Source organism: Nothobranchius furzeri, chromosome 13, assembly GCF_043380555.1.
Source record: "Nothobranchius furzeri strain GRZ-AD chromosome 13, NfurGRZ-RIMD1, whole genome shotgun sequence".
Classification (NCBI taxonomy): Eukaryota; Metazoa; Chordata; class Actinopteri; order Cyprinodontiformes; family Nothobranchiidae; genus Nothobranchius; species Nothobranchius furzeri.
Window position 1 is genome coordinate 58,543,560 of NC_091753.1, and position 23,493 is coordinate 58,567,052.

At 45.7% G+C, this 23,493-nt stretch overlaps 3 protein-coding genes, 1 long non-coding RNA gene and 2 other non-coding genes across 8 annotated transcripts; 2 read left to right on the forward strand and 4 right to left on the reverse strand.

Annotated features, from left to right (window-relative positions):
• The first annotated feature begins 1,601 nt into the window (after positions 1–1,601).
• Positions 1,602–4,881, forward strand: LOC107379840 (uncharacterized). Its single transcript, XM_015950791.3, has 3 exons — positions 1,602–1,794; positions 2,007–2,481; positions 4,396–4,881. The coding sequence occupies exons 1-3, from the start codon at positions 1,734–1,736 to the stop codon at positions 4,736–4,738; spliced, it is 879 nt and encodes a 292-aa protein (XP_015806277.1). The 5' UTR covers positions 1,602–1,733; the 3' UTR covers positions 4,739–4,881.
• Positions 4,882–6,704: 1,823 nt separating this feature from the next.
• Positions 6,705–16,595, forward strand: ints4 (integrator complex subunit 4). Its single transcript, XM_015950787.3, has 24 exons — positions 6,705–6,831; positions 7,553–7,747; positions 7,846–7,963; positions 8,083–8,189; positions 8,516–8,630; positions 9,008–9,093; positions 9,172–9,222; positions 9,300–9,388; positions 10,880–11,000; positions 11,928–11,999; positions 12,075–12,249; positions 12,358–12,563; positions 12,640–12,782; positions 13,068–13,183; positions 13,325–13,458; positions 14,428–14,594; positions 14,804–14,897; positions 14,971–15,051; positions 15,152–15,282; positions 15,370–15,429; positions 15,607–15,766; positions 15,848–15,991; positions 16,073–16,193; positions 16,277–16,595. Exons 1-24 carry the CDS (start codon positions 6,778–6,780, stop codon positions 16,474–16,476), a joined length of 2,940 nt encoding a protein of 979 aa, XP_015806273.1. The 5' UTR covers positions 6,705–6,777; the 3' UTR covers positions 16,477–16,595.
• Positions 16,596–16,618: 23 nt separating this feature from the next.
• Positions 16,619–19,026, reverse strand: aamdc (adipogenesis associated, Mth938 domain containing). Of its 3 annotated transcripts, none has more exons than XM_015950790.2 (4): positions 18,954–19,026; positions 17,920–18,063; positions 17,740–17,835; positions 16,619–17,023 (listed from the first exon to the last, which is right to left on the reverse strand). In XM_015950790.2, exons 2-4 carry the CDS (start codon positions 18,049–18,051, stop codon positions 16,883–16,885), a joined length of 369 nt encoding a protein of 122 aa, XP_015806276.1. In that variant the 5' UTR covers positions 18,052–18,063; positions 18,954–19,026; the 3' UTR covers positions 16,619–16,882. The 3 variants fall into 3 exon arrangements, with proteins under 3 accessions (XP_015806276.1, XP_015806274.1, XP_015806275.1); XM_015950788.3 differs by having other exon boundaries at positions 18,886–19,015; XM_015950789.2 differs by having other exon boundaries at positions 18,816–19,009.
• A 715-nt stretch (positions 19,027–19,741) lies between these two features.
• On the reverse strand, positions 19,742–23,121 carry LOC139062547 (uncharacterized). Its single transcript, XR_011516098.1, has 8 exons — positions 23,012–23,121; positions 22,005–22,080; positions 21,565–21,592; positions 21,360–21,391; positions 20,958–21,015; positions 20,609–20,650; positions 20,193–20,257; positions 19,742–19,868 (listed from the first exon to the last, which is right to left on the reverse strand). It is a non-coding gene; the product is annotated as an uncharacterized lncRNA (long non-coding RNA).
• LOC129163994 (small nucleolar RNA SNORA8) lies at positions 20,793–20,930 on the reverse strand. Its single transcript, XR_008563795.1, has one exon. It is a non-coding gene; the product is annotated as a small nucleolar RNA SNORA8 (small nucleolar RNA).
• Positions 21,083–21,215, reverse strand: LOC129163996 (small nucleolar RNA SNORA18). The gene has a single exon (XR_008563797.1). It is a non-coding gene; the product is annotated as a small nucleolar RNA SNORA18 (small nucleolar RNA).
• Positions 23,122–23,493: the final 372 nt, after the last annotated feature.

Consider the following 23,493-nt stretch of genomic DNA (forward strand, 5'->3'; position numbering starts at 1 on the left):
CGTCTGCAGGACGAGCATGTGCAACGTGGACCAGGTGTCACAATCTGATCCATTTCTCAGGTGAAGATTTCTCTTCGATGTGGAAAACGTCAGAATCCGAATGAGTAAAGTTCGTTTTAGTGCGATTCAGCGTTGTTGGCATTAAAGACGTGGCCGGATGAGTCCGATTACAGATTGATCTGCAGGAGGACTTTAACTGTGTTTGAAAGTCAGAACGAAGACGTAGAAATAATTCTAAAATTAGGATTAAGTGCAGAAAAAACTCAGATTTAAACACTTTGAGGCTAAGTTTCTTCACCAGCTCCTCACTAACCAATCACAGAACCAGTACGATTCCAAATGCACTGGTTTCTGCTATTTGGCTCTCAAACGGGTTAAAGATAAAACACTTGATGGTTCTAAACTGGGCTGCATGGTGGCGCAGTGGTTAGCACTGTTGCCTCGCAGCACGAAGGTCGCAGGTTCGAAACTCGGCTGCGGCCTTTCTGCGTGGAGTTGCGTGTTCTCCCCGTGCATGCGTGGGTTTCCTCCGGGTACTCCGGTTCCCCCCACAGATCACAGCACGCCCTATAGGTTATAAACTGTAAGTCGCTTTGGATAAAAGCGTCTGCTAAATAAATAAACATAAACTGAGGTGAAATCAAAGCAGCTGCTTAACAACTAACCCCACAAAAGGAAGACGTGTTAAAGCACGACCATTGAACCCGTGCAACCACCAGCCGCTTTCGTGCAGCCTCACACACTTTTGTTTCCAGTCGAGTGGAGCGTGCACTTCTCCTTCTGTCTCCTGTTGGTTTTATTTTCAGCTGAGCTGTTAAATAAAACGCCGCCAGTTTGCAGGAAAGGGGCTGCGTTTTTCAGGTCAAATGAACTTTCTGCCCCTCGTGTCACAACAGTGCAGCTCTGGTGCAGCTTTTCACCACAACGTGTCATAATTACACTTCCTCTAGAACAAACAGAAGCCCCGGAGGAGAAAAGATGCTTACGACCGCTTTTCACACCTCGGAACAACAGAGACACTGGCGTGTTTGTGACAAAAACCAGAAGGTCACTGGGATGTTGGGTTGTTTTTTAGGTGATTACAGACGTTGGAGCCTCACCAGCAGGAACATGTCCTGGAATTAAAAACAGAGTGGGATCAGATGAAGACTAGAGATCCGCAGTGATGATTGAAAACCAGTTGTGTTTTAGTTTAACTGCAGGGTTTTAAAAATGAGCGTCCCTAAATGTGGTGATTTTAACAGTCTCCGAATCTTTAACTGAAAGAACAGAGACGTCAGGACTAAACGACACAGCGACCGTGGTGAGGCCTGCTGGGTTTTTCCTGTGCATGGTTTGTTGCTCTGGCGTGATTCCATGGACATAATTTTTGGGGGGGGACAGGGGGGACGTGTCCACCCCACTTTTTCCAAAGTCAAGTTTTGACCCCTGCACTTTTTACCATCCCAAAACAATATTACGCTATATTAAATTGACACTGGTTGAGCTCTAGGACCAAGCGGAAAACAACCGTTTGTGTTGAAGCCTGTTTCCCATTAGAGCATACTGTAAAGATACCCCCCCCCCCCCCCCCCGTGTCCCCCACACTTCTAAAGTGAAAATTACGTCCCCTGTGTGATTCAGAGCGTGTGAACGCTTCACACGCGTCTCCCTCCTGGCTGCTGCTTCAGGGTGACAGGAAACGTAGGCAGCTTCAACAGAAGGCAGCAGCAACGGAGCTGAGAGGCACAAACATGACGAGAAGCATCGAGGTCCTGCTCCGAGTCCTGCTGCTCTCCAGCCTGCTCCACACAGGTAGGAGTCGTTTACCTGCTGCAGTTCACTCACCACCTGACTTAGGAGCTTCTAGTCAGCGGAGCTCTCACTGACCACACTGTGTGTGTGTGTGGGGGGGGGGGGGGGGGGGGGGTAATCTAGAGTCGTACCGACACCCTGTGTGGAATTTTAAAACAAATGAAGCTTTGGGATTTTCTTTACCAAGCTGATGACACCTGTCCTGTTTCCAGGTGTGACAGGTCAGAAGGACTCGGTGTTTGTTTACGGCAGACTCGGGGGGCAAGCCCTCCTGCCCTGCAGCAAGCAGCTCCCCTCGGACTGCTCCTCCGTCACGTGGACCTTCTTTAAAGGGGGGCTGGTCCGGTACACTGAGGAGGTCAGCGGGGGTCGGGTGAGGATGGACTCGGACAAATCCAGTCGTATCAGCATCACGTCCAACTGCTCCATCATCCTGCACAGCCTCACGGTGGAGGACGCTGGCTCCTACGTCTGCCTGGAGAACCAGCAGGAGGTGACCGACATCTACCTCTCCCTCCTCAGCATCGACTCATCCTCCCCCATCACTGACCTGCGGGCGGGAGGAACCCTCACCCTCAGCTGTGTCCTCTTCACTTACTACGACGCAGGAAGCTGCAAGTCGTACTCCAGCGTGTTCCGGCTCCAGTGGATGGATGAGAACGGGGAGCAGCTGCCGCAGAACACCAGGTCATAAATATATGCTAACATTTAAGATAATCTGAGGATTATCTTAAAGATCAGATTATTTTAAAGGCCAGATTAAGAAATCAAGCTGGTGAAAACTCTTAAAGATCTTCTTTTCTCCCTTTGGGGTAAAATGTTTGTGAGGAGGGAAAAGCTCCAACACCTCCTAACTCCTTCCTGAGTTCGTCAGTGGCCCAGGAGGTAGAGCGGGTTGTCCAGTAATCAGAGGGTTGCAGGTTCAATCCCGGCTCCCACCAGACAATGATGCTGTTGTGTCCTTGGGCAAGACACTTAACCCAGCTTGCTGCTGGTGGTGGTCGGAGGACTCGGCAGCCTCGCCTCTCTCAGCGCGTCCCAAGGCAGCTGTGGCTAGGATGTAGCTCATCATATGAATGTGTGTATGGATTATTGACTGTTGTAAAGAGCCTTGGGGGGTTCCAGGACTCAAGAAGGTGCTGTGTAAAATACAAAAAATCCAAATAAACACAAAACCGCTCGTTTCTGGGTTTGCAGGAACAGCCGGGACTCGAACACGAGAGCAAAACCACAAAATAAATAATAGTTTAAATTAACATCAATTTAATCTTTTCAGGAAACCCCAAAAATTCTATTTATTCACCTACTCAGGATTTTCCAGGTGGGTGTCGTGGTTTTTGACATCCTGGGACCCCAAAAGATGACGTCCGTTCCACGCTCCAATATTTGATTCTGTTTCATTTTGGTCTGTTTTGATTTTTGAGGAAATCAAGTCTTAATTTAGAAATTTTCAAAAGTTTAATTTGAGTTATTTGAACAAAAGTAACTATTTTTGTTTTTAATCTAAAACTACTGAATGTTGAAATTCATTGTTTCTGTGTTTTCTTGTTAGTTTCTGTCGTGTTGATCCAGAAAAGGAGATCAGAAGAAAACTGTACAGACCTCTGATCGCGCGGTGCGACCTCTTAAAAACAAACCTCCGAGCTCTTTAGAAAACAGTTCATGTTTCGTGATTTTACAGGTAAAATTCAAAAGCAGGCCTCAGCGTTGGACCGGCGCACGCCGTTCTGATTTTGGAGCATTTTTTAGAAAATTTACAATGAATATTTTATTTAAAATGTTTTTTATTATTATTATTTACCAGAGGTGTGGACTCGAGTCACAAGACTTGGACTCGAGTCAGACTTGAGTCATTATTTTAATGACTTCTGACTTGTTGAAATCTATAAAGACTTTCGACTCGACTCGGACTTGAACGCCAGTGACTTGCAACTTGAATCGACTTGCATCTGTTGACTTGTTGATGACTCGAGCATATTCGATATTTTAGCACGAAAGTGACCCGACACGGCAAAAATCATGAATGATTCTTGGTTGTGGGTTAGATGTTGCTCTGCCGGACGCAGCAGCGCTTTGTTTAGAACCAGGTTCAGTTTCTGCTTGTTTGAGTAAATAAACGAAGCTTCAAGAATCTTTATTCCTGGAATTTATTTATTATCAACGTCATCAATTTGGACAGATGGCTTTGAAAATTCAAAGTTAAGGACTTGGACTTGACTTGGACTTGGTTGTCTTTGGCTTGGACTTGACTTGGACTTGGTTGTCTTTGACTTGGACTTGACTGGAAAGACTTGTGACTTGCAAAGCAGTGACTTGGTCACACCTCTGTTATTTACTGTTTCATTTTTACTTCCTGCATATTTTCTTGTTTTATTTTTGTTTTGAAACTTAATAAAACGCGTTTAAAGCGGCAGGTTTTTCCACGTTTATCACCAAAACTTTGATTTGCTTTTGTAGCTCAGAGTGTTTTCATGGTAAAGGCTTTCTTCTGTCCTCGCGGCTCATGAGTGAAATACCCTCACATGAAGGATTTCACTGAACTCGTGGATGCATCGGCAGAAATCCAACCTCCTCACCAGATTTCTCTGATTTCTTCTGCAGGTACCAGCTGATTGAAAACACTCGCTGTAACGTCACTCTGCTCATAAAGCTGCAGGCGAAGGACAACAACAGGAGGTGGAGGTGTCAGGTGAACACCACACAGAACAGCAGGGCAGCACTGGTGGACTTCAGATCCTCCTTTCTGTTCCAGAGTCCCTCCACAGAGCAAAGCCTGGAGCCTTTAGCCACGGCGCGGTGTCCCGTAGAGCTGCCCGTCAGCAGGATCCTGCTGTGTGTGGCTCTGCCGCTCATGGTCAGCATCGTTGGCATCTTCACCTGGAAAACGGACCACAAGAAGGCCAAGATGTCCGCAGCTGTCGTCGAGCTGCAGGAGGTTCACTGACTGCTGACTTTCAGCCATTTTTGAGAATCAAGGTGGGAATGTTACTGCTGTTTAGTGTTCTAGATTAGATTTGGACCTCTAATTTCTAATTGTACCTCTAATTTCCCTCTGGGATTAATAAAGTATCTTTGATTTGATTTGAAATTGAGTGTACTAAATAATTATGAAAATGTAAATTAAATCAATGATCATGATCACACTGGAATTTAGAACAGGAAACAGTTTAAAATGAATCTGTGTGTGTGTGTGTGTGTGTGTGTGTGTGTGTGTGTGTGTGTGTGTGTGTGTGTGTGTGTGTGTGTGTGTGTGTGTGTGTGTGTGTGTGTGTGTGTGTGTGTGTGTGTGTGTGTGTGTGTGTGTGACACATGGTAATTATATATAAATAGATTATTTCTTCTGCAAAAGGGGGCAGAAATTATAAGCTGTTTTTCTTCATTCTGCTTCTTTTCGTTCAAATTTGATATTTCTGTTATGTATTTCTTATTGTTTGTATGTTTTACTTGTTTTTATTTTGAATTAAATAAAAAAGAGAAAAGAGAAAGATAAGAGGGCGTGTTCTGCTGCCCAGACTTCTGTTTCAAATCAGATTTTTCAAATGTAAAACAACTGAAAAGTTTTTTTTGTAAAGTATTCAGCTTGTTGAGGTAATGAGATTACAGATATTTTAAGTAAACAGAATAAAAATTCTATGTGGCAGTGAATTTATTTTAGTTTTTGAAATGTACATTTGGTTTGTCAAACAAGTCTTCTGTAATCTGAATCTGAATTATTTTTCACTTCTTTTATTTCATTGGGTCAACAAAGTAAAATGACCTTGAATTTTTTTAAATAAAACTTTTATTTAACAAGACGATTTACAGAAAACAATTCTTATTTTCTCTACTGTCCTTTTTGCTTTCCTTGACGTTAGATGTGTGCGTGCGAGCGTGCGTGTGTGTGTGTGTGCGTGTGTGCTCTATCTTCTCGATCCCCAGTGAGTCGTGGAGGATGGCTGCTTATACTGAGCCAGGATTCTCTGGAGGTTTCTTCCTGTTAAAAGGGAGTTTTCCTCTCCACTGTCGCTGCATGCTTTCTTAGTATGAGGATTGCTGTATAGTCACTGACACTAGTCAGTGACTTGATGCAATTTGCTGGGTTCCTTATATAGGAAACATTATTTTCTGATTGGCTTAATGACCTGACCTGGATTGGAATGTTTATTATGTGAAGTGCCTTGAGACGACTCTTGTTGTGATTTGGCACTATATAAATAAACTTGAATCGAATTGAATATTGTGGTGTTTGTGCAAATAAAGAAAAATAAAAAAAAATCTGAGAAATATGCTTCTTTGTTATTTTTATACACATTTATACACATTTTGGAATGTTGTCAGTTAAAATATCTGAGATGTATGGAAATAAGTGTAAACATTCAAAAAGCCAATATCTTGTTGTTTTGTTTGCATATCGAATTATCTTATCTAAAAACATTCAACCTGCTGAACTTTGAAAAAGTGTTCTTTGTTTACCACGCATAAGATCTAAATAGATTTAAATAAGTAAGATTTCATTAATAAGGAAAGACAACTTTCACAGCCATTTTCATAATAATTTACTCATTATTATTTTTCTATTCTAAAGTTTTAATCTGGTTTAATGCAAACTAATTTATTTATAGTCCATCTTACTTAATAAAGTCAAAATTAAAACTATTGTTATTTCTTAAATTTTATTGTAGTTGCAAACTGGCAATGTTATTCGTAAATAATCATCTTTATATCAATAGACAAAGCAAAATCACTTTAAATCCCGTAGTAGATTTATAATTGTAGTCAAAATGCAAATTTACTGTCGTGTGTGTGTGTGTGTGTGTGTGTGTGTGTGTGCGTGTGTGTACGTGTGCGTGTGTGTGTGTGTGTGTGTGTGTGTCTGTGTGTGTGTGTGTGTGTGTGTGTGTGTGTGTGAAGAGGCATTTACGAAACGCGTTTGATTAGACTATCCGTAGTTACGGGAAGCGTCGAGGAACAAACTTGCATGTTTGCTGGCGTAACTACGTTAAAATGGCAGCTCATTTGAAAAAGCGAGTTTATGAGGAATTTTCTAAAGTAGTCCAGGTGAGAACAAATAAATTATCTTTATGTTGTTTACGTTTTGTTCAGCTAAAAAGAAGAACAAGCGTTCAACTGAAATTTGGACACACTTGCTAAATAGCTGCTAAGCTAACGTAGCACAACAACATACGTTCGCGTTGGGAGGGTTTGTTCTTAATTTGAGCATTTAAATCTATCATTCGTTTTTGTTACGAAATGTCGTTTAACAATATTCTGGATTGCAGCGAGTTTGAAATCTAAAACCGAGCTTGTTAGCTTCCGTCATGCTAGCTCCTGCTGACTCAGATTTTAGTTTGTAATTTGTTTTTTTTACATGTTTATTTGTGCACAGAGGTGCTATTGCATTCTTTTGAACGATACCTGGAGATCTTTGTCAATTACAGTAAATCAAACTCTTCACTTTGAAAACCAATGAAAGTGCTGTTGGGTGCAGAAGTAGATCAGCTGTCATGTGTGGGTTCTTGCTGTTTTCGTCCCAATAGCCCGACTCTCAGGATCTTCTTACTTTGATATGTAAATCGATTATTTCATAAGTTAGGATAATCATGTTAAACCCCATACATATACAAAATAATCAATAGAAATTTAAAAAACATCAGTAACATATTTGCTGCTGAATAATTTAACACAGAAAAAAACGTTTAGTGAACAGAGAGGTCATTTCCTGTTTTTTTGTTTTGTTTTGATGTTACTTTGCTTCTCTGGCTGTTTTGTTCGTTTGCAGATTCCTCATGAAGAAGCTCAAGCCAAGAAGCTGCGTCTGTCCAAACCCAGCAAGTCGGCAGCGCTGCATGTTGACCTCTGTAAAGCCACCAACTCCACCGACGCCCTGCAGTACCTGCTGCAGTTTGCCCGCAAACCTGTGGAGGTGGAGAGCGTGGAGGGTGTTATCCGCATCCTGCTGGAGCACTACTACAAGGTACGGCTCAGAGTCCTAGCATCCAGCACATTTGCTTTACCTGAAGCAGAGATGAACACACTAAGCTCATCTAGATGATGACGATGTCCTCCTCTCAGGAGACGGATAACTCTGTGAGGCTGAAGATCGCTTCTCTGCTGGGTTTGCTATCCAAAACAAATGGCTTCAGCCCCGACTGCATCGTTGATGATGCCATTAACACACTCGGCAACGAGAGTAAGACGTGTTTACACACAGATTGGTTTACATTTTATTTTGATCCCTTTCAGAATTAGTATCTTATTTGTAACAGAGGCTGACCGTGTTCATTCGTGTTTCTTCTTGTGCGTGTGCAGAGTCCCACCAGGTCCTCGCTCAGCTGCTGGACACTCTGCTGGTCATTGGGTCACAGCTTCCTGAGAGCCCAGCAGTTAGACTGAGGCTCATCGAGGTGGCCTGCAAGGTAACATGAAGTACACAGTAGGGCTTCTACTGTCAGTGTGGTTCAGGCATCAGGTCAGAATGCCTCCAGGCACGTCCGTCCAGTAGGAGGCCCCGGGGTCGACCCGGGACCTGATGGAGGGATTTTGTCTCCAGGCTGACTAGGAAATGCCTCGGGGTCCCACTGGTGGCGTTGGTGGAGGTTGCTGTGGAGAAGACAGTATGGGCTCCCTGCTGGAGCTGCTGTGACCTGACCCCAGATAAAAGAACAGAAATGAACAGAGCTGTTGAATAACAAGGCTGCTGCCTTGCTGCTCAGTAAAATTCGGTCTGTTTCCCTCCTGCTAGCACCTGTCTGACACGTATTTCGGGGTGAGGAACAAATGTCTGCAGCTCCTGGGATGTCTCGGCCTGGTGGACGCCCCTCTGACTAAAGACAGCAATGGACCGAGCTCGTCTTCAGGTTCGAGTCGTCGTTTGTGTAAAAACTTGTTTCCAGAGAACCTGACTTTATCTTTTAAAGGGTTCCTGAACAGGATTTCAGAAGTTTAAGATTAATTTTAGGCGATAAATCTTGAATCAGGACATCTGAGAATGGTCGGGATCTGGACCAAAATCAGTTCGACGCTCACAGAAAGTCTCTAAAAGACTTGAGAAACATCAGTTTGTCCTAAAATAGTTTCTAGAAATACCAAGTGTGTTTGTTCTACCACCTTTACAAAATATATGTATGTAGAATTAATTCAAACGGCAGCTTTCATTTAATTAAATAATGTTTGGAAATGTCTCCCAAGATTATCTTTTAAAAAGTCAAGTTGTGAGTTTAGCGTTTGACTTCAGGAGGAGCGAGGGATGTTCAGAGTATCATCAGTAACTACTTTGCCGACCAGGACCCCCGAGTCCGAACTGCAGCCATCAAAGCCATGGTAGGACACAGCGGACCACAAATCCTTGTCCCGATCCTCGCTGAGCGGATTACACAAGGTCTTATTTCTGTCTTCCAGCTGCAGCTTCATGACCGAGGGATGAAGATCCACCAGATCATCTACGATCAGGTCCAGCTGTTGTTGAATCTTCTCCAGAGGAGTGGCCTTAGAGTGTACTAACGCTGCGTTTTCCTGTGTGCCTGCAGGCCTGCAGGTTGCTGTCGGACGACTACGAGCAGGTTCGCTCTGCAGCTGTGCAGATGGTGTGGGTTCTCAGCCAGCTCTACCCAGAAAGGTGAAGAAGCACTTACTCCGTTGTAGGGCTGCACGATATTAGGAGAACCTGCAATATTCCATAATGATTAATATTGCGATGACGATATTACTTGCGATAAATAAAAACTTAGCTCGGGAACAAAAACAAAAATAAAAAAATCATCAAAATGAGAAGAGCAAAAGATGTGAGGAAATGAAGAAGAAAAGGCGATAAGTGGATCCCAGAAAAGCAGAATCAGCAGAAAGAGCAGAACTAAGCTAACTCAGGTGTTAGCAAACCATCTAAATCAGGGGTGTCAAACATGCGGCCCGCGGGCCGGATCCGGCCCGCAAGCGGGTTAAATCCGGCCCGCGGGATGGTTGTGTAAACTTTATTTTCATACTTTACGATGTAGAGTGAAAATAAACTTATCATTGTGAGCGAGTTTTCTCTGTAATGAGTATAAATAAAACAAAGCTGCGCTCAAGGCTCACACAAGAACTTGAATCCCATCCTGAAGTTGGCCGCCACTCAGGATGTGACTTCTGATGCTGATGTGCTGGTGAAAGCTAAAAGATGTAAAGTAAAATGAGTCAAATATACTTTAAGTGCTGCATGAAACTGATCTAGCCATGTGATCTGTAAGCTCACTGAATCACTAAGGAATCTGATTGGCTTAATGAACTGACCTGAATTGGAATGTGAAGAGCCTTGAGACGACTCTTGTCGTGATTTGGCGCTATATAAATAAACTTGAATTGAATTGAATGTTTTTTTTTTTCATTTATTGATTTTTTTTTTTATTTCAAATTTTCAAGTACACTTCAGGTGTTGTACTTGTACTACACTGTCCTCAGGCTCCAGCCTTGTTTTATATTGATTGTATTAAAACAAAGAAATGAATCTGAAGTTGTTTACCGGTCCGGCCCACTTGGGACTAGATTTTCCTCAATGTGGCCCACTGGGCTAAATGAAGTGCCGTCCACCTCGGGGGCGGGGCTCTAACCTACGAGAACCCACCCAAATGGGTGAAGAGCTCTATTTGATTTGTTAAAAAAACATCATGCTTACGTTTGACAGAATGCATTATGGGTAGCAAACATTTGAGCTGACCATTCATTGCGATATTTGTCTGTTCTAACGATATATGTACGATATATTGTGCAGCCCTGCTCAGGTATAAAAGTAGGATCGTTAACGAATTAGAAAAACCAAATCAAACCAAAGAGCTGATCCGGATCAGCCATGTCTGTAAGCACGTTTTAGGGTTTTTAACGCTTTTAACTAAAGAGTCACGATTCTTTTCCTTCTGGAAACGTGTTATCCACACACAAACCCAGAACCGATTTTCCCGTTTTTCCGATCCTGTTCCATTAAACCGTGGTCCCGTGAGAAATGACCGAATACACGTTTAGAGACAACTTCCAGAGAAACCTCCTGAACTTAAGCTACAAACGGTTTTCCTGTATAGGCGCGTCTAATCATTTATCTTATTTGACTTGTCATTTGTTGCTCTCTCTGTCCAATCAGCATTGTTCCCATCCCGTCCTCCAACGAGGAGATCCGATTGGTCGATGACGCCTTTGGGAAGATCAGTCACATGGTCAGTGACGGCTCCTGGATGGTTCGAGTGCAGGCCGCTAAAACGCTGGTGAGAAAACACACACGTGAATATTTTCATGTGTTTAGATGTGAACAAGTGAATCTTACCCCAAAATTCCACTATCTCCGCTCCGCCCCCGCCCTCCGCAGCCGCTCGCTTCCGAACTCAATTTTTACTGGTACCCGCTCTACAACGGCTCCGCTCCGGTGCGGAGACCTGAGGGGGGCAAACAAGCATGCGCGGGATTTTTGAGATCTTGCGATACAGTCCGAGCAATAAACGCGGAAGTTAGATCCAAACACCCGTTGTGTGGGAGAAGCATCGGCATGAACTGTTTAATCTGCCCATCATTTGTGTTGAGAGATCAGCAGTGTTTGGATCAACAGGGTGACTACTTTGATAGTGGAAACTGTTTTTATGGCTTATTTTTGTGCATTTAAACTTCAGCCGCCATTGATAGTTGTTAAAAGTTGTTAAACCTGTGCATATGAAACAAAAAACGCTTTTTGTTTATCGATTTATTGTGAAAAACGGAAGTTGTGCTTGCTCCTTTTCCTGTTGGGCCGTTGTGATTCCTGTCCATTCGCTGCGGAGGTGCTCCGGCGTCCGGCGAAAATAGAATCGATCCTATTTTTGCCGGATGGCGGAACGGCGGGCGGCGCACGGCCGCAGTGGTGGAACAGCTCTGATTGACTACAACGGGACCGATTTTGCTGCGGCGTTCGTGCCGGAGCGCCGCGGAGCGGAGGTGGTGGAATTTTGGGGTTTTCATTCTTTGAGATTGGCAGATTCCGAGTCACACGCAGAAGTAGTGTGTCCCGTGTTTTCAGAGTAGGTGAGGTCCATAAGTTAGAAGTCAACTAAAGACCTGCCAGGATGTCACATGACCTTTGAGACTGTAAATAAAAACAGCTGGGATGAAAACGTAAACAGGAAGTGGTTTTAAAAACGTGAGCCGCTGCCTTTCTGTTCCAGGGTTCGATGCTGCAGGTCAGCTCTCACTTCCTGGAGCAAACGTTGGACAAGAAGCTCATGTCGGACCTCAGGGTGAGTCGCGCCTTTCCTCTCGCCGAGTCTCACGCGACTCAAACTGAACATGTTCTGTGTTTTGTAAACCTTCAGAGGAAGCGTACGGCCCACGAACGAGCCAAAGAGCTTTTCGTTTCCGGAGAGTTCTCCTCAGGCAGGAAGTGGGCTGATGACGCTCCCAAGGAGAAGCTGGACTCCAACACCGTGAACCTCATCGCCTCAGGGGCCTGCGGCGCCTTCGTTCACGGCCTGGAGGACGAGATGTTCGGTAGGGGAGGTTTCCGCCGCCGTGTTGGATTAATAAACCTCGTAATAAAAGTTGGTTTCATGTTTTGATATTTGATGAAATCTCTGGCGTTCATCTGCTTCTCCCCAGAGGTCCGCATCGCCGCCGTGGAGGCGCTGTGCCAGCTCGCCCGCTCGTCCCCGAGCTTCGCCGAAAAGTGTCTGGACTTCCTGGTTGACATGTTCAACGATGAGATCGAGGAAGTGAGGCTGCAGTCCATCCACGTGCTGAGAGAGATCTCTACCCACATAACGCTCCGAGAGGACCAGCTGGACACGGTTCTGGCCGTGCTGGAGGTACGTGCTCGTCTGCGCCACTCAGAGGTGTTTCCGGTTACGAGTGAAGACGCCGACCGCGTCCCTGTGTGTCCAGGACTCGTCTCGGGACATCAGAGAAGCCCTCCACGAGCTGCTGTGCTACACCAACGTCTCCACTAAAGAGTGCATCCAGCTGGCTCTGCTGGAGCTGCTGAAGAACCTCAACAAGTATCCCACCGACCGCAACTCCGTCTGGAAGTAAGAGGACTCGGCTCGAGTCCAAGATACCGAGTCATTTAAATGGATAATGAGCTCACATACAACCGCCATGGCCTCAACAGGAAGTCAGGTGTTTTTATTTAGTCCCGACTGTTTTGTGCTCGAGGATTTCAGACGTTTGGAGTCGCCTGACTCCCTTCAGAGGAGCTGCTGTGTGTCACAAACGCCAACACCAGAGGCTTTTGTGTTTTCTACCGGTGGATCGGCGTTTATCCTGCAGCTCTGAGAGGATCCAGGTTGGTTAACGATCCGTTTCTTTCTCAGGTGTCTGAAGTTTCTGGGCTCCCGCCACCCCGCGCTGGTGTTGCCGCTGGTTCCCGAGCTGCTCAGCACACATCCGTATTTTGACACTCCAGAACCAGACATGGACGACCCGGCCTGTATCCTTCATACGCCCTGAACGTCATTCTGAGCTCGAACCGAGCTGTGTTCTGGTTTTTGGACCTTCGAGTGTTTGCGTGTCAGATCCGTGTGGCGGTTCTGCTCCGCGTTTGTCCTCCTCGACTCTTTTCATCCATCAGACATCGCGGTTCTGGTTTTGGTGTTCAATGCTGCAAAGTCGTGTCCCACCATGCCGGCGCTGTTCTCTGACCACACCTTCAGACACTACGCCTACCTGAGGGACAGCCTGTCTCACCTCGTTCCGCCGCTGAGGGTGAGAACTAAAACGCTCGGGAACAGACCGATTCCTGCTTCCATTACATCTGAGACCATCTGGGTGGTCGACGGTTATTAAAACCCAGACTCACCAGAAAGTTACAACGCTGTGGACTTCCTGATAGTTTTCCTCACCTGACCCCTTCTTTCCACCGGAGCCGTCAGCGGCGCGAGTCGGCCGCGTCTCAGGAGCAGCATGCCGCGGCCTTTACGCGCCGGTTCTATTTTCTACGCGCGACGCCTCTGAAACGGGTCAAGTTCCACATTTTTGGGGAAGGAAAGACAGGAAATCGGACGCGGAAACGGAGCAAAGCTGCCGAGATTTTCAGAATAAAGAAACGTACTGCCTTCCGGTTGCTTTACTTTAAAAAAAGGTTACTAACTGTGCGTCCCCGTGAGAAGTTATCAGCTAGCTAGCGGTCTCCTTTGTTTTTCAGGTCCGTATTGGCGATTATAAAACGGACAGAACATAAAACACAAACCATGTTGTAGTTTTCTCCTGCTTGTTGTTGTGTTTACTGACAAAGTCACTCGTGTGACTTCGTGCTCGGTCGGCGACAGCTGCTCCCCTGCTGCTTCGCGTCTCGTGGGAAGGGCCAAGCAGCAGCTTACGCGAGCAAGACGTGCTGCTGCAGTAACGTGCTGCTGCAGTAACGTGCTGCTGCAGTAACGTGCTGCTGCAGTAACGTGCTGCTGCAGTAACGTGCTGCTGACGGCTCCTGTGGAGAGAAGGGGTAAGAACCACCATGGGGGGTCAGAGCTAACCCGTAGCTGAGATGTTTTGTCCCCTAAGAGCCTAAGTGCTGCTGAACTTCCATAAGACTGTTGGAATCTCTGAAATCCACCAAAACTGTCATAATAACAAAAACAAGTCAGTTTAGATAAAAGAATAACGATGAAATCAGATGCTCGATGAAGCCTTTGGGAGCAGGAAACTCCTCGGTAACCAGCGCTCTTCCTGTTTCAGCTGCCGGGCAGGAAGCAGGTCTACAGTCTGGACTCTGTGGACTCCAGCTGTGGTTCTAGTTCTGTGGAGTCAGCCCAACTCTTCCTCCAGCAGAGCCTGAACAGAGTCAGCTCCATCCAGAACCTGGAAACAGCCGGAGATCAGGACCTGCTGAACTTCACCATCCGGTAAACGGGAAGCTCCGGCTTACGGACATTTTTTTTATTTTTAGGAGCTAAAATGTTAAAGGAGGAAAAGAATTTAGGAACCAGATTTATCTTTGAGGAGAGCAGAAGATGGGGTGGGTGGACGTGGTGCATCATTTCACGTCACACAGTGAGACTTTTATTTTGTCAGGCAGACTTCCTGTTTAGACATGAACAACTTCCTGTTTCAGAGACCTGCAGCGTCTGGGTGAGCTGCAGACAGAGCTGGCTGGAGCTGCTGATTTCTGTGCCACCTACCTGCGCTGCCAGCTGCTCCTCATGAAGGTAGGAGCCCGCGGGACCGTTGTTCTGATCCGAAGGCCCGTCTCAGAGTCAGAACCTTCACGTCTCGTTTCAGGCTCTTCAGGAGAAGCTGTGGAACGTGGCCGTCCCACTCTACCTCCAACAGAACGTCACGGCGACGGCAGCAGCGCAGCAGGTGGGTGCGCGCACACACACACACACACACACACACACACACACACACACACACACACACAGGCGTGACAGAACCAACACCCTCAGCTGTGTGATTGCAGATCTTAGAGGAAACCTACAAACTGGAGTTTCTCTACAGCGGGTTGGAGAGCAGACAGGTGGCCACCATCCATCATGTCCGACTTCAGGCCAAAGCCCTGCAGCTCATCCTGACGGCTCGCACCAGACAAGGGTTGGTCTACACACACACACACACACACACACACACACACAGCAACTGCGTGCCCAGATGTTTCATGTAGCTCTCGGGTCTTCATAGGCTGGATCTTCTCATCAGCAGCTGTGAGAAGTTTCTGCAGGAGGTGGAGTCTTTTCAGAGGTAACGTTCGTAGGAGCTCTTATTTTTGAGTCCAAACAGCTCCAGCTTTATTCTGTTAAAACAATCAGTTCCTCTCTAAAGCTCTCCTCATGCTGGGGTCTGTTCAGCTTCTCCACGTAACGCTGCAGAAACACAAGATGAAGCTTTCTGGACCTGATTGTTCGTCTGGTTCCTCAGGCTGTTCCTGTCGGAGCTGCCCCACCTCCAGGACAGCTTTGTGGATAAGCTCCTGGAGCTGATGCCCCGGCTGGTGTCGTGTAAACCAGCGGAGCTGGTGAAGATCCTCCAGACGACTCTGAGACAGAGCGGCCTGCTGCAGCTCCGGCTGCCTGAGCAGGTAGGGCTCGCGGGTCGTTGGCGTGTTTATTCAGGAAAATGTTGAAACGACCACAAACGGCAGGCTTTGGTGCTTCACCAGATCCATCGCGCGACGGCCACCATCGTGGAGCCAACGGGGGAGTCGGACAACCCGCTGAAGTTCACATCTGGCCTGGTGGTGGCGCTGGATATCGACGCCACGCTGGAGCACCTTCATGACCCCCAGAACTCGGTCAAAGTTCAGGTCAGCGCACGCCTTCCAGAGAATCTGAGCTTTTCCAAGACTTCCTTTGAGTCGTCGTTTTTTAATCGGTTCCGTCTGCAGGTTCTGTATCCAGATGGCCAGAGTCATGTGATCCACCCCAAACCTGGAGACTTCCGGAAGCCTGGACCCAACAGACACCGACTCATCACACAGGTCTACCTGTCTCACACCGCGTGGACGGGTCAGTGAGACGCACGTATCACAGGACTTCCCTTTGGTTCTTCACCTGAAACCTGCTGACCTGAATCTGATTCTGCTCCTCAGAACCGTCGCAGGTGGAGGTGCGCCTCCTGCTGGCCTACTCCTCCTCCTCCTCCTCCTCTCTTTCCTCACCTTCAACCAGCAAGTTAGGATGGAGCGACAGCACCGACAGCCCGGCGCCAGCAGAGGCCGCCGTGGAGGGAACCATCCCCTTCAGCAAACCCGTCAAAGTCTTCATCATGCCCAAACCCACCCGCCGATAACCCACCGTCGCACAGCTGGAGCACATCTGCTTCACGTGCATGACGGAGACTCCTCACATGCATTGTGTGCATAAAAAAACAGAAATTTCCTTCTCAAATGAAACTTTAACCTTATTTTACTGACAGACCTCTACTTGACGTGTTTCTGTTGAATCCAAAGTTTTATTCAGATCTCCTGCAGAACCTGAAGCCGTTCTGGGTTAGAAACGCCCCCAGCAGGGTCCCGTCAGTCATCTGTTACACACAAACACGCTTCCAGTGCATCTCCTGCTGAACGGCTTCACTTTTAAAGTGGTTTGTTTTTATTTAAATCCTCTAAAGTTCTTAAGAAGAAACCACAGATCCAGAAACGTTCGGCCGTTTAAACCGTAACCGAGCCAACCGGGGGTTCAGATCCAACGCAACATCAGCAGGTGGAGTGGAAAACCCCGCCCACTTTGGCGCCCTGGACTGCCAGTTTGTTGTATTCGGCTACAGCCTTCTCCGTCTGCAGGACGCGCACCTCCACGCCGCGGTGCGTCACAAAGTCCAGAGTGGAAGCAGGAACCTGAGGGGAGAAGACAGCCTTTAGGGTTCCGTTTTCTTCACTCGTTCACGACGCCGCTGTGGGGCCGTGTTCCACCACACGTCTAATTGGGTCGCGTGACACTCGTGGTGGGATTAAACCGAACAGATGAAGCTTTCGGCTGCAGCTGATCTGATTTCAGGGCTTACAAACAAAACTGCAGATTTCTTCTTATTTCCTCACCTTCAGACCTCGAGGGGCGATAGTGGAGGACAACGAACGGCCCGGAGACGACTCCAGCGCCACGAACAGAACCAGACTCGTACATTAAAGAGCAAGTCACCCCCAAATCAGCTGTTTATTTCTGATAGAGTCTAATCGTGCTGCAGACACGTGTCGTCAGTAGTTTGGCATTTTAGTTAAAATTTAAATACTTTGCCTAAAACTGTCAGTGGTGCGCCCTCTTCAGGTGAAAACTCTGCACTGCATTTGACTTTAAATCTACCGTCTCTATTGGCTGAGGTACACTATAACGTGAGCTGGTACATTATGATGTCACAAAGCTGTTGTGAGCCTGTATTTGTTAGCGGCTCTGCCTTCATTTGCCAGGCAACAGCATTTGTTGCATTTTTCAAACATGAAGTGGGAGTGGAGTGAGTTTCTTGCAGGGGGTGACTTGCTCTTTAACTGAATATTTTCATTATGATCGTCCAGCTTTCTAAGTAACTGAGTAAATGTACTTTTCATTGGTGTCGTACCTGCAGAGCTTCACTCATGCCTCTGCCGATGACCAGCAGGGTTATTCCCTTCTTCAGAACCTCCTCCAGGTCGGCGGGCTGGACTCCGGGGTAGTGCTGCAGACGAGGGACCCGTCACAATACGCCTCAGAGTAAAATCACCTGTAAAACATGCTTCCGCAGCTCATCTGCTTCACTCACATTGGTCCCGGTCTCCCTCCAGTCCCAGGCCTGGCTGCCTCCAGGCCAGACCTTGCAGTCCTTGTAGCTGGATGAGCATCCCTTCACCTTCATGTGGCCCCAAGACAGGGACGCGATTTCTGGAGAGGACATGGCTTCTTCAGGCTGGAGAGCAACCAGAAATGAGGATAACACTGGTGGATTATTACTGAGAGACAATCAGAGGCACCTTTAATAAGTTTGACTTCCTGTGAGCATGCACAACGCAACAGCAGCGTCCACCGGATGCAGACGTGTCCTCTGCCAATGCTGCTGTTATCCATAGGAGCTCGCGGAGTTATTTTAGGACCAGGCTGACCATCGAGCACCACTAAACTAACAGGTCTGTAGGGATCCCGCGTCGTTACACCAGGCTTCAGCCACTGGTGGGGTTTTTTTTCCTGTTGCTGCGCTGGCTCACCCCTTGAGTTGTGTGCTTTTCACCCATAGTTGAGTTCCTGGTGAACTAGGGACACAAATCGTCTCCAACGTTTACTAAAAGGTTGACTCGCGAGCTTCAGTCATGAAGCTAAATCCAACAGACATGGCAGAAGAAAGGGAAGGTGATCCACCCTTCACATCCGGGGAATTTGACGCTCTGTGTTCCGGATTGCTTTTCATCACAATACAGTAATTTATACACATATTTTATGTTTGTGTTGCTGGAACAACTAAAACACCGGAAATGGTTTAAATACCTGAACCAAGATAAAACAAACTTTTACATTTTCCACTTTAAGTGAACAGAACACCTTTAATCCAGGTAAACGGGAGGACCCCTCCCCCTGATTTACACCTGTTACATAATCCCGTTAAACATCCACAGGTTTGGTCTGAATAGAGGATAATTATTCCGGTAGAAACGACAAGTTGATCACCTGCTGACGAACGAGCCGTAGAGATAAAAGTAACCTGAGTAAACCGGTTCTGACAGGTGAGGTGTCTCACCGGAACACTCGTCCCAACAGGCAACCTCCGTCCGCACAGACGCTAACAGGTAGCTGATCAAACTTTACCGTTCAGGAAATGCGACACGGCAGCCATATTGGCCCAGGAAAGCCACGCCCCCTCACGTGTCAGAGCGGAAGGGACTCAAATCCTGACAACCACCATCTGATTTTTAAAATTAAAGTCCCAATATGAATCGTTCAGGCATGTTGAGACTAAAAGGAAGCACGAGCTAAATTTAACTGATATTGAATATTTCAAGATGCGTAAAAGTTTTACATGAATTTACATAAAATGACATCTTTATTTTGGTTGTCACGTCAACAGAAACCAACAAAGTAGGACCCAAACAAGACCGGGAAGCAGCGTCATTACCCTACATCTACCCTGTTCTCCACTCAGTGTGCTTTAATCCCTTTATAATCACTTAGTTACAAATGATCAGTAACTTTCAGTTACTAACTTCTGCCTTTTGAAAATGAGGTTCTCAATGGGACCTTCCTGGTTAAATAATCCCACTTACTTTTTCAAACAAAAACATTCTACCTAGTTGTCCACCTCCACCGTGGGAAGTGTCCATGGTATCCATAACCCGCCTCAAATACATTTCTGAACATTCCCAGAGCTCTTTTGCTCAAATCAATGACATGATCAGGCTTCCAGGTGGATGTTACAAATGCCTTTCTTGCAGCTGCACCTCCAGTCCATGAGGCCTTTTATTTTATATGATGCTCTAGCTTAATCCCTTCTGCAGAAGCCTCCTTTAGTTATACAAAATAAACACAAAGGATGGCAGCTCCTGATGTAACTGGATACACAAAAAATTTATTTTGCCAACAACAAAAAAAGACAAGAATCTGTTTAACATTTTTATTTATTTTATCATTCATTTAAAAGTCAGTTCATCTGCTCATCATCATATATTTAAGCGAAGCACACCCAACTTTAAGCTGAAATTTCCCAGCCGGTCCAATGTGGTGATTCTGAAACACAGAATGAAACCGTTCAGCTTTTCCTCTCAAGTCTGACTCACTACAGTCGTTTCTAAACGAGGGTGAATCAGCTGCACATGTTCCCGATGATGCTTCTACAGGCGCTGCTGCAGAAGCCCACAGGGATGACGTTTACTTTACGGTCAAGTCCACAGCAAGTCAGGAACCCAGCATCCTGAGAGCCTTGGTATATGACCAACCCCAAAGCTAGCCAACAGACTGGAAACCAACACCTCCAGAGGATTCTCACCATTACAAAAACCTGGTTACAGTCCAAGACTGATAAGTGTCAGCCTGTGTTTTCTACTCAGTCACCTGTGATAGCTAATCACGGGTCAGCACAGCTTCAGGTCAAAGGTCATCTCGGCTGCAGCTGAAACCTGAGGACAAGAAACAAACGTTCTTAAATCTTAAAAGAAACATTTCCCATACCAGGCATTACTGGTAAATCTTCAGCCAGAATCTCAGGTAAGTTCTGGTGCAGGTCTAGCTTAAATCTGTACTCTGACCTGAGTGTAAGGATTACACCAGTAAGTTAATGTCAGTGTGATGCCAGAAGTTGGGCATGTTTCAGCCATTAAACCAGGACTCCAAACACGGGCAGCATGGAGATCCACGAGGCTTGATGCTGAGTTTGGTCTCGCACCGACTTTTAAACAAACCAGCTGACCTAGCAGCTGGCTGCAGACACCACACAGTGCTGCTTCTGCAGACGTCTGAACTCCACTCACCCCAAACACCAGAATGAAGACTCTTCACGCAGCATCCGCCACCTAAAAACACAACATAATGATTTGCTGGTTGTCTCATTAATGCAAGAACACAATCAGCTTCCTGCCACCACTCTCCTATAACAAAACTTTAATCAACAGAACTCCAAACAGCGGTGAGGTTCATGACGTCTAAAGTGAAGGACTTTGTTTCAGCACCAATACCAGGACTCCAACCACAGGCTGGATGGAGACCAACGATGCCAGATGCAGACTTTCTTTAGCACTGACTTTTGAACAAACCAGCTGATGGACCAGCTGGCTGCAGATACCACACAGTGCAGTCACAAACTAACAAATCCCAACTTACTGGAAGTAATCCTGACTCAGAGCCAGAGTTCCTTCGACTTAACAGCCAAATTCATGACCTAAGAAAGAAATAAAACATGAGCCCCAAAACACTAAACTTTTCACACAAACGAGCTCCTTGCCGTTTTGTGTTCTGCAGTATATCCCACAATGCTCACAGCAGAGAACACGCGGGTAAAGCGAACTACAGATTTACTCTCCGAGGCATTTCCAACGACACGGCTCTACAGAGAAGAATCTGTCAAGGACAGACCTCGGATAGAACATCTAGTGGGTTTTGGTGGCGCTTTAAGGTTTGCCGTTACACCAGCTGGAAACATGACGCTTGGACACAAATTTACTTTATTAAGGTTTATATGTGCTAATTAAACTTCCCAACACAGGTTTCAACACAGTAACTTACATCACATCATCCGTCCGGCTCAGGGTGGAAACCTGCAGCAGAACAAAGGCGAAGGTAAGAACATTAAACTAAAACATAACCTGAGGTTTCTGTGCAGCAGGTTGTTCAGAAAGGCAAATGTCACTCACACTTCAGAGCAGTTGAACATTTTCAGCCATTCATCATAACTCAGAAACAGAACCTCTGGTGGACAAACACGACTCACCTGAATGACCCGAGGTCACCTCCACCACCTGGTGAGACAGAGGAAATAAAAATACTGCTAAATGCTATGCATATTTATATGTCGATGAATGCTACCAGGCTGCAACACTATATGGATGAAAGAGTGAGACTGCGCTTTTACATGACAAGTGTTTTATTCTGCTTTTTTTTCTTTTTGTGCTTTTTCTTTTAATGCTTCATGGCATTAAAACAATAAAACAGTTGATCTGTTGGTTCTCATTAGTAGCACTGCTGCAGAGGGTTAACAGCAGTGGGTTGCAAGAGAATTGGTTGCTCTTTGCACTGTATGAGCCCAACGGTCCACCTGGCAGAACCACAGCTCACACTGTGCCAACGACTGTTAACCCAATTAAACAAGTTACTCTACTTAAATCAGAACTCGAGTTACATTCCTAACTCAATCCATCTCTCATTTCTTACCTGAACTCAAGTTTGTCAGCCAGTGAGTGACCAGGATGTTCACTAGAGTCATGGTGATCCAGTTCTGACAAATGACCTGTTAAGAAATAGAAAAGATTTTTTTCTTCTTAACGAGACCAAATCAGTGGACGTAAACCAAATATGCACCAGATTGAATTCATATCAGGATAACTAGTCCTGTCAGGATCCAACTCACTACAGATCTAAACTCACTATCTAGGGATTTCCACAAGACAAACACTTCACACTACAATCTCTATAATGGAGTGCATTTGCTAACGCGCAGAGTCAATGTGCCAGGCCTCATTGTCACCATTCTGCAACTGATGATGCAGAAGTGAAAGCAAAACCTGACTGATTTCCTCTCACCACTGCTGCTCTGGAATCTGCTCACTGCACAGAAAAATCCCAGATAAAGGAGAGCAAGCTGTGGTTCTAGAGGCACCAACGGGCGTCTCGGTAGCTCTATTAGCAGCTAACGTGCTAACGCTAACTAGCTTCTCTGAGCAGCGATGTTTTAAGGCGCTTTGTAGTTAAAAGTTTGTATCGTTTACTTTTGTCACTCGAGTCAATTATTTGTTTAAAATAAATTCATGCAGCAAAATATACATTTATATAAGTACGAAAAAGAAATTCCGCTATATTAAACTTGATTTTTCCCAAAACGGTTACGATTTGTCTCGGGTTCGAGAGGCGGCCGCTCCACGTGCTACTAGAGCTAAAACGCCCGTCCGATCTACATTTCGAGCGCAATCTTCTAATGATCGTTTCTCAAGTCACAAATAATTTTAAATTCACCTCTCTGAACAAATACAGTCACTATAACTGTCCGAAAACTCCAGAAAACCACATTAGTATATAGCTCTAAGCTAACGCGAGTTAGCATCAAAAGTTCCTGTCGGTAAACACATTGGGAAATTCCCAACGAATGCTCGTGAAAACCGATGCCTTAGTAATTAAAATCGGACTAATACGTCTTTTTGCCCCTTTATTTATTTTTTACTTACTCGTTGCTTTCAACCATCAACTGAATAACGTAAGAGCAGAAAAGGATCGAGGGCCGGCACGGCGACAGTATTTAAAGAAGTAGTTACGACAGTTAAAGACACTTTTCGGTAACTACGTCACATCAATTCAGTTTTTTTTTCATGTTTGATGTTTACAGATTACATAATTCATTTTCTTGTAGAGAATTAGTAGCCTAGTGAACTAGACCAAATTCTCGCTTTGCAAAGAAATACATTTATTTAGTCTGGCTTGCCAGGCTAGAGAATTAGCATTTGGTAAAAGAATAGAATATGATTGAGTTTAAAAACAAAAATGGCCAGTATTTTTATTGCACCTTCTTACAACCACCCAAGACGCTTCACAACCATCGTTCATAACACAATCAATCATTCACCCATTCACAAAAAGAAAAAAAGCAGAATAAAACACTGAAACAAAACACTTGTCATGTAAAAGCGGTCTCACTCTCACATCCATATAG

Coding starts and splice junctions, on each gene's coding strand:
- LOC107379840 (XM_015950791.3), top strand. CDS start 1,734: ATGACGAGAAGCATCGAGGTCCTGCTCCGAGTCCTGCTGCTCTCCAGC. Junction 1,795..2,006: donor CTCCAGCCTGCTCCACACAG/GTAGGAGTCGTT, acceptor TCCTGTTTCCAG/GTGTGACAGGTCAGAAGGAC. Junction 2,482..4,395: donor CAGCTGCCGCAGAACACCAG/GTCATAAATATA, acceptor TTTCTTCTGCAG/GTACCAGCTGATTGAAAACA.
- aamdc (XM_015950790.2), bottom strand. CDS start 18,051: ATGTCCTCTCCAGAAATCGCGTCCCTGTCTTGGGGCCACATGAAGGTG. Junction 17,836..17,919: donor GGAGGGAGACCGGGACCAAT/GTGAGTGAAGCA, acceptor CCTCGTCTGCAG/CACTACCCCGGAGTCCAGCC. Junction 17,024..17,739: donor GCATGAGTGAAGCTCTGCAG/GTACGACACCAA, acceptor TTCTCCCCTCAG/GTTCCTGCTTCCACTCTGGA.
- ints4 (XM_015950787.3), top strand. CDS start 6,778: ATGGCAGCTCATTTGAAAAAGCGAGTTTATGAGGAATTTTCTAAAGTA. Junction 7,964..8,082: donor TAACACACTCGGCAACGAGA/GTAAGACGTGTT, acceptor GTGCGTGTGCAG/AGTCCCACCAGGTCCTCGCT. Junction 14,898..14,970: donor GCCAGCTGCTCCTCATGAAG/GTAGGAGCCCGC, acceptor GTCTCGTTTCAG/GCTCTTCAGGAGAAGCTGTG.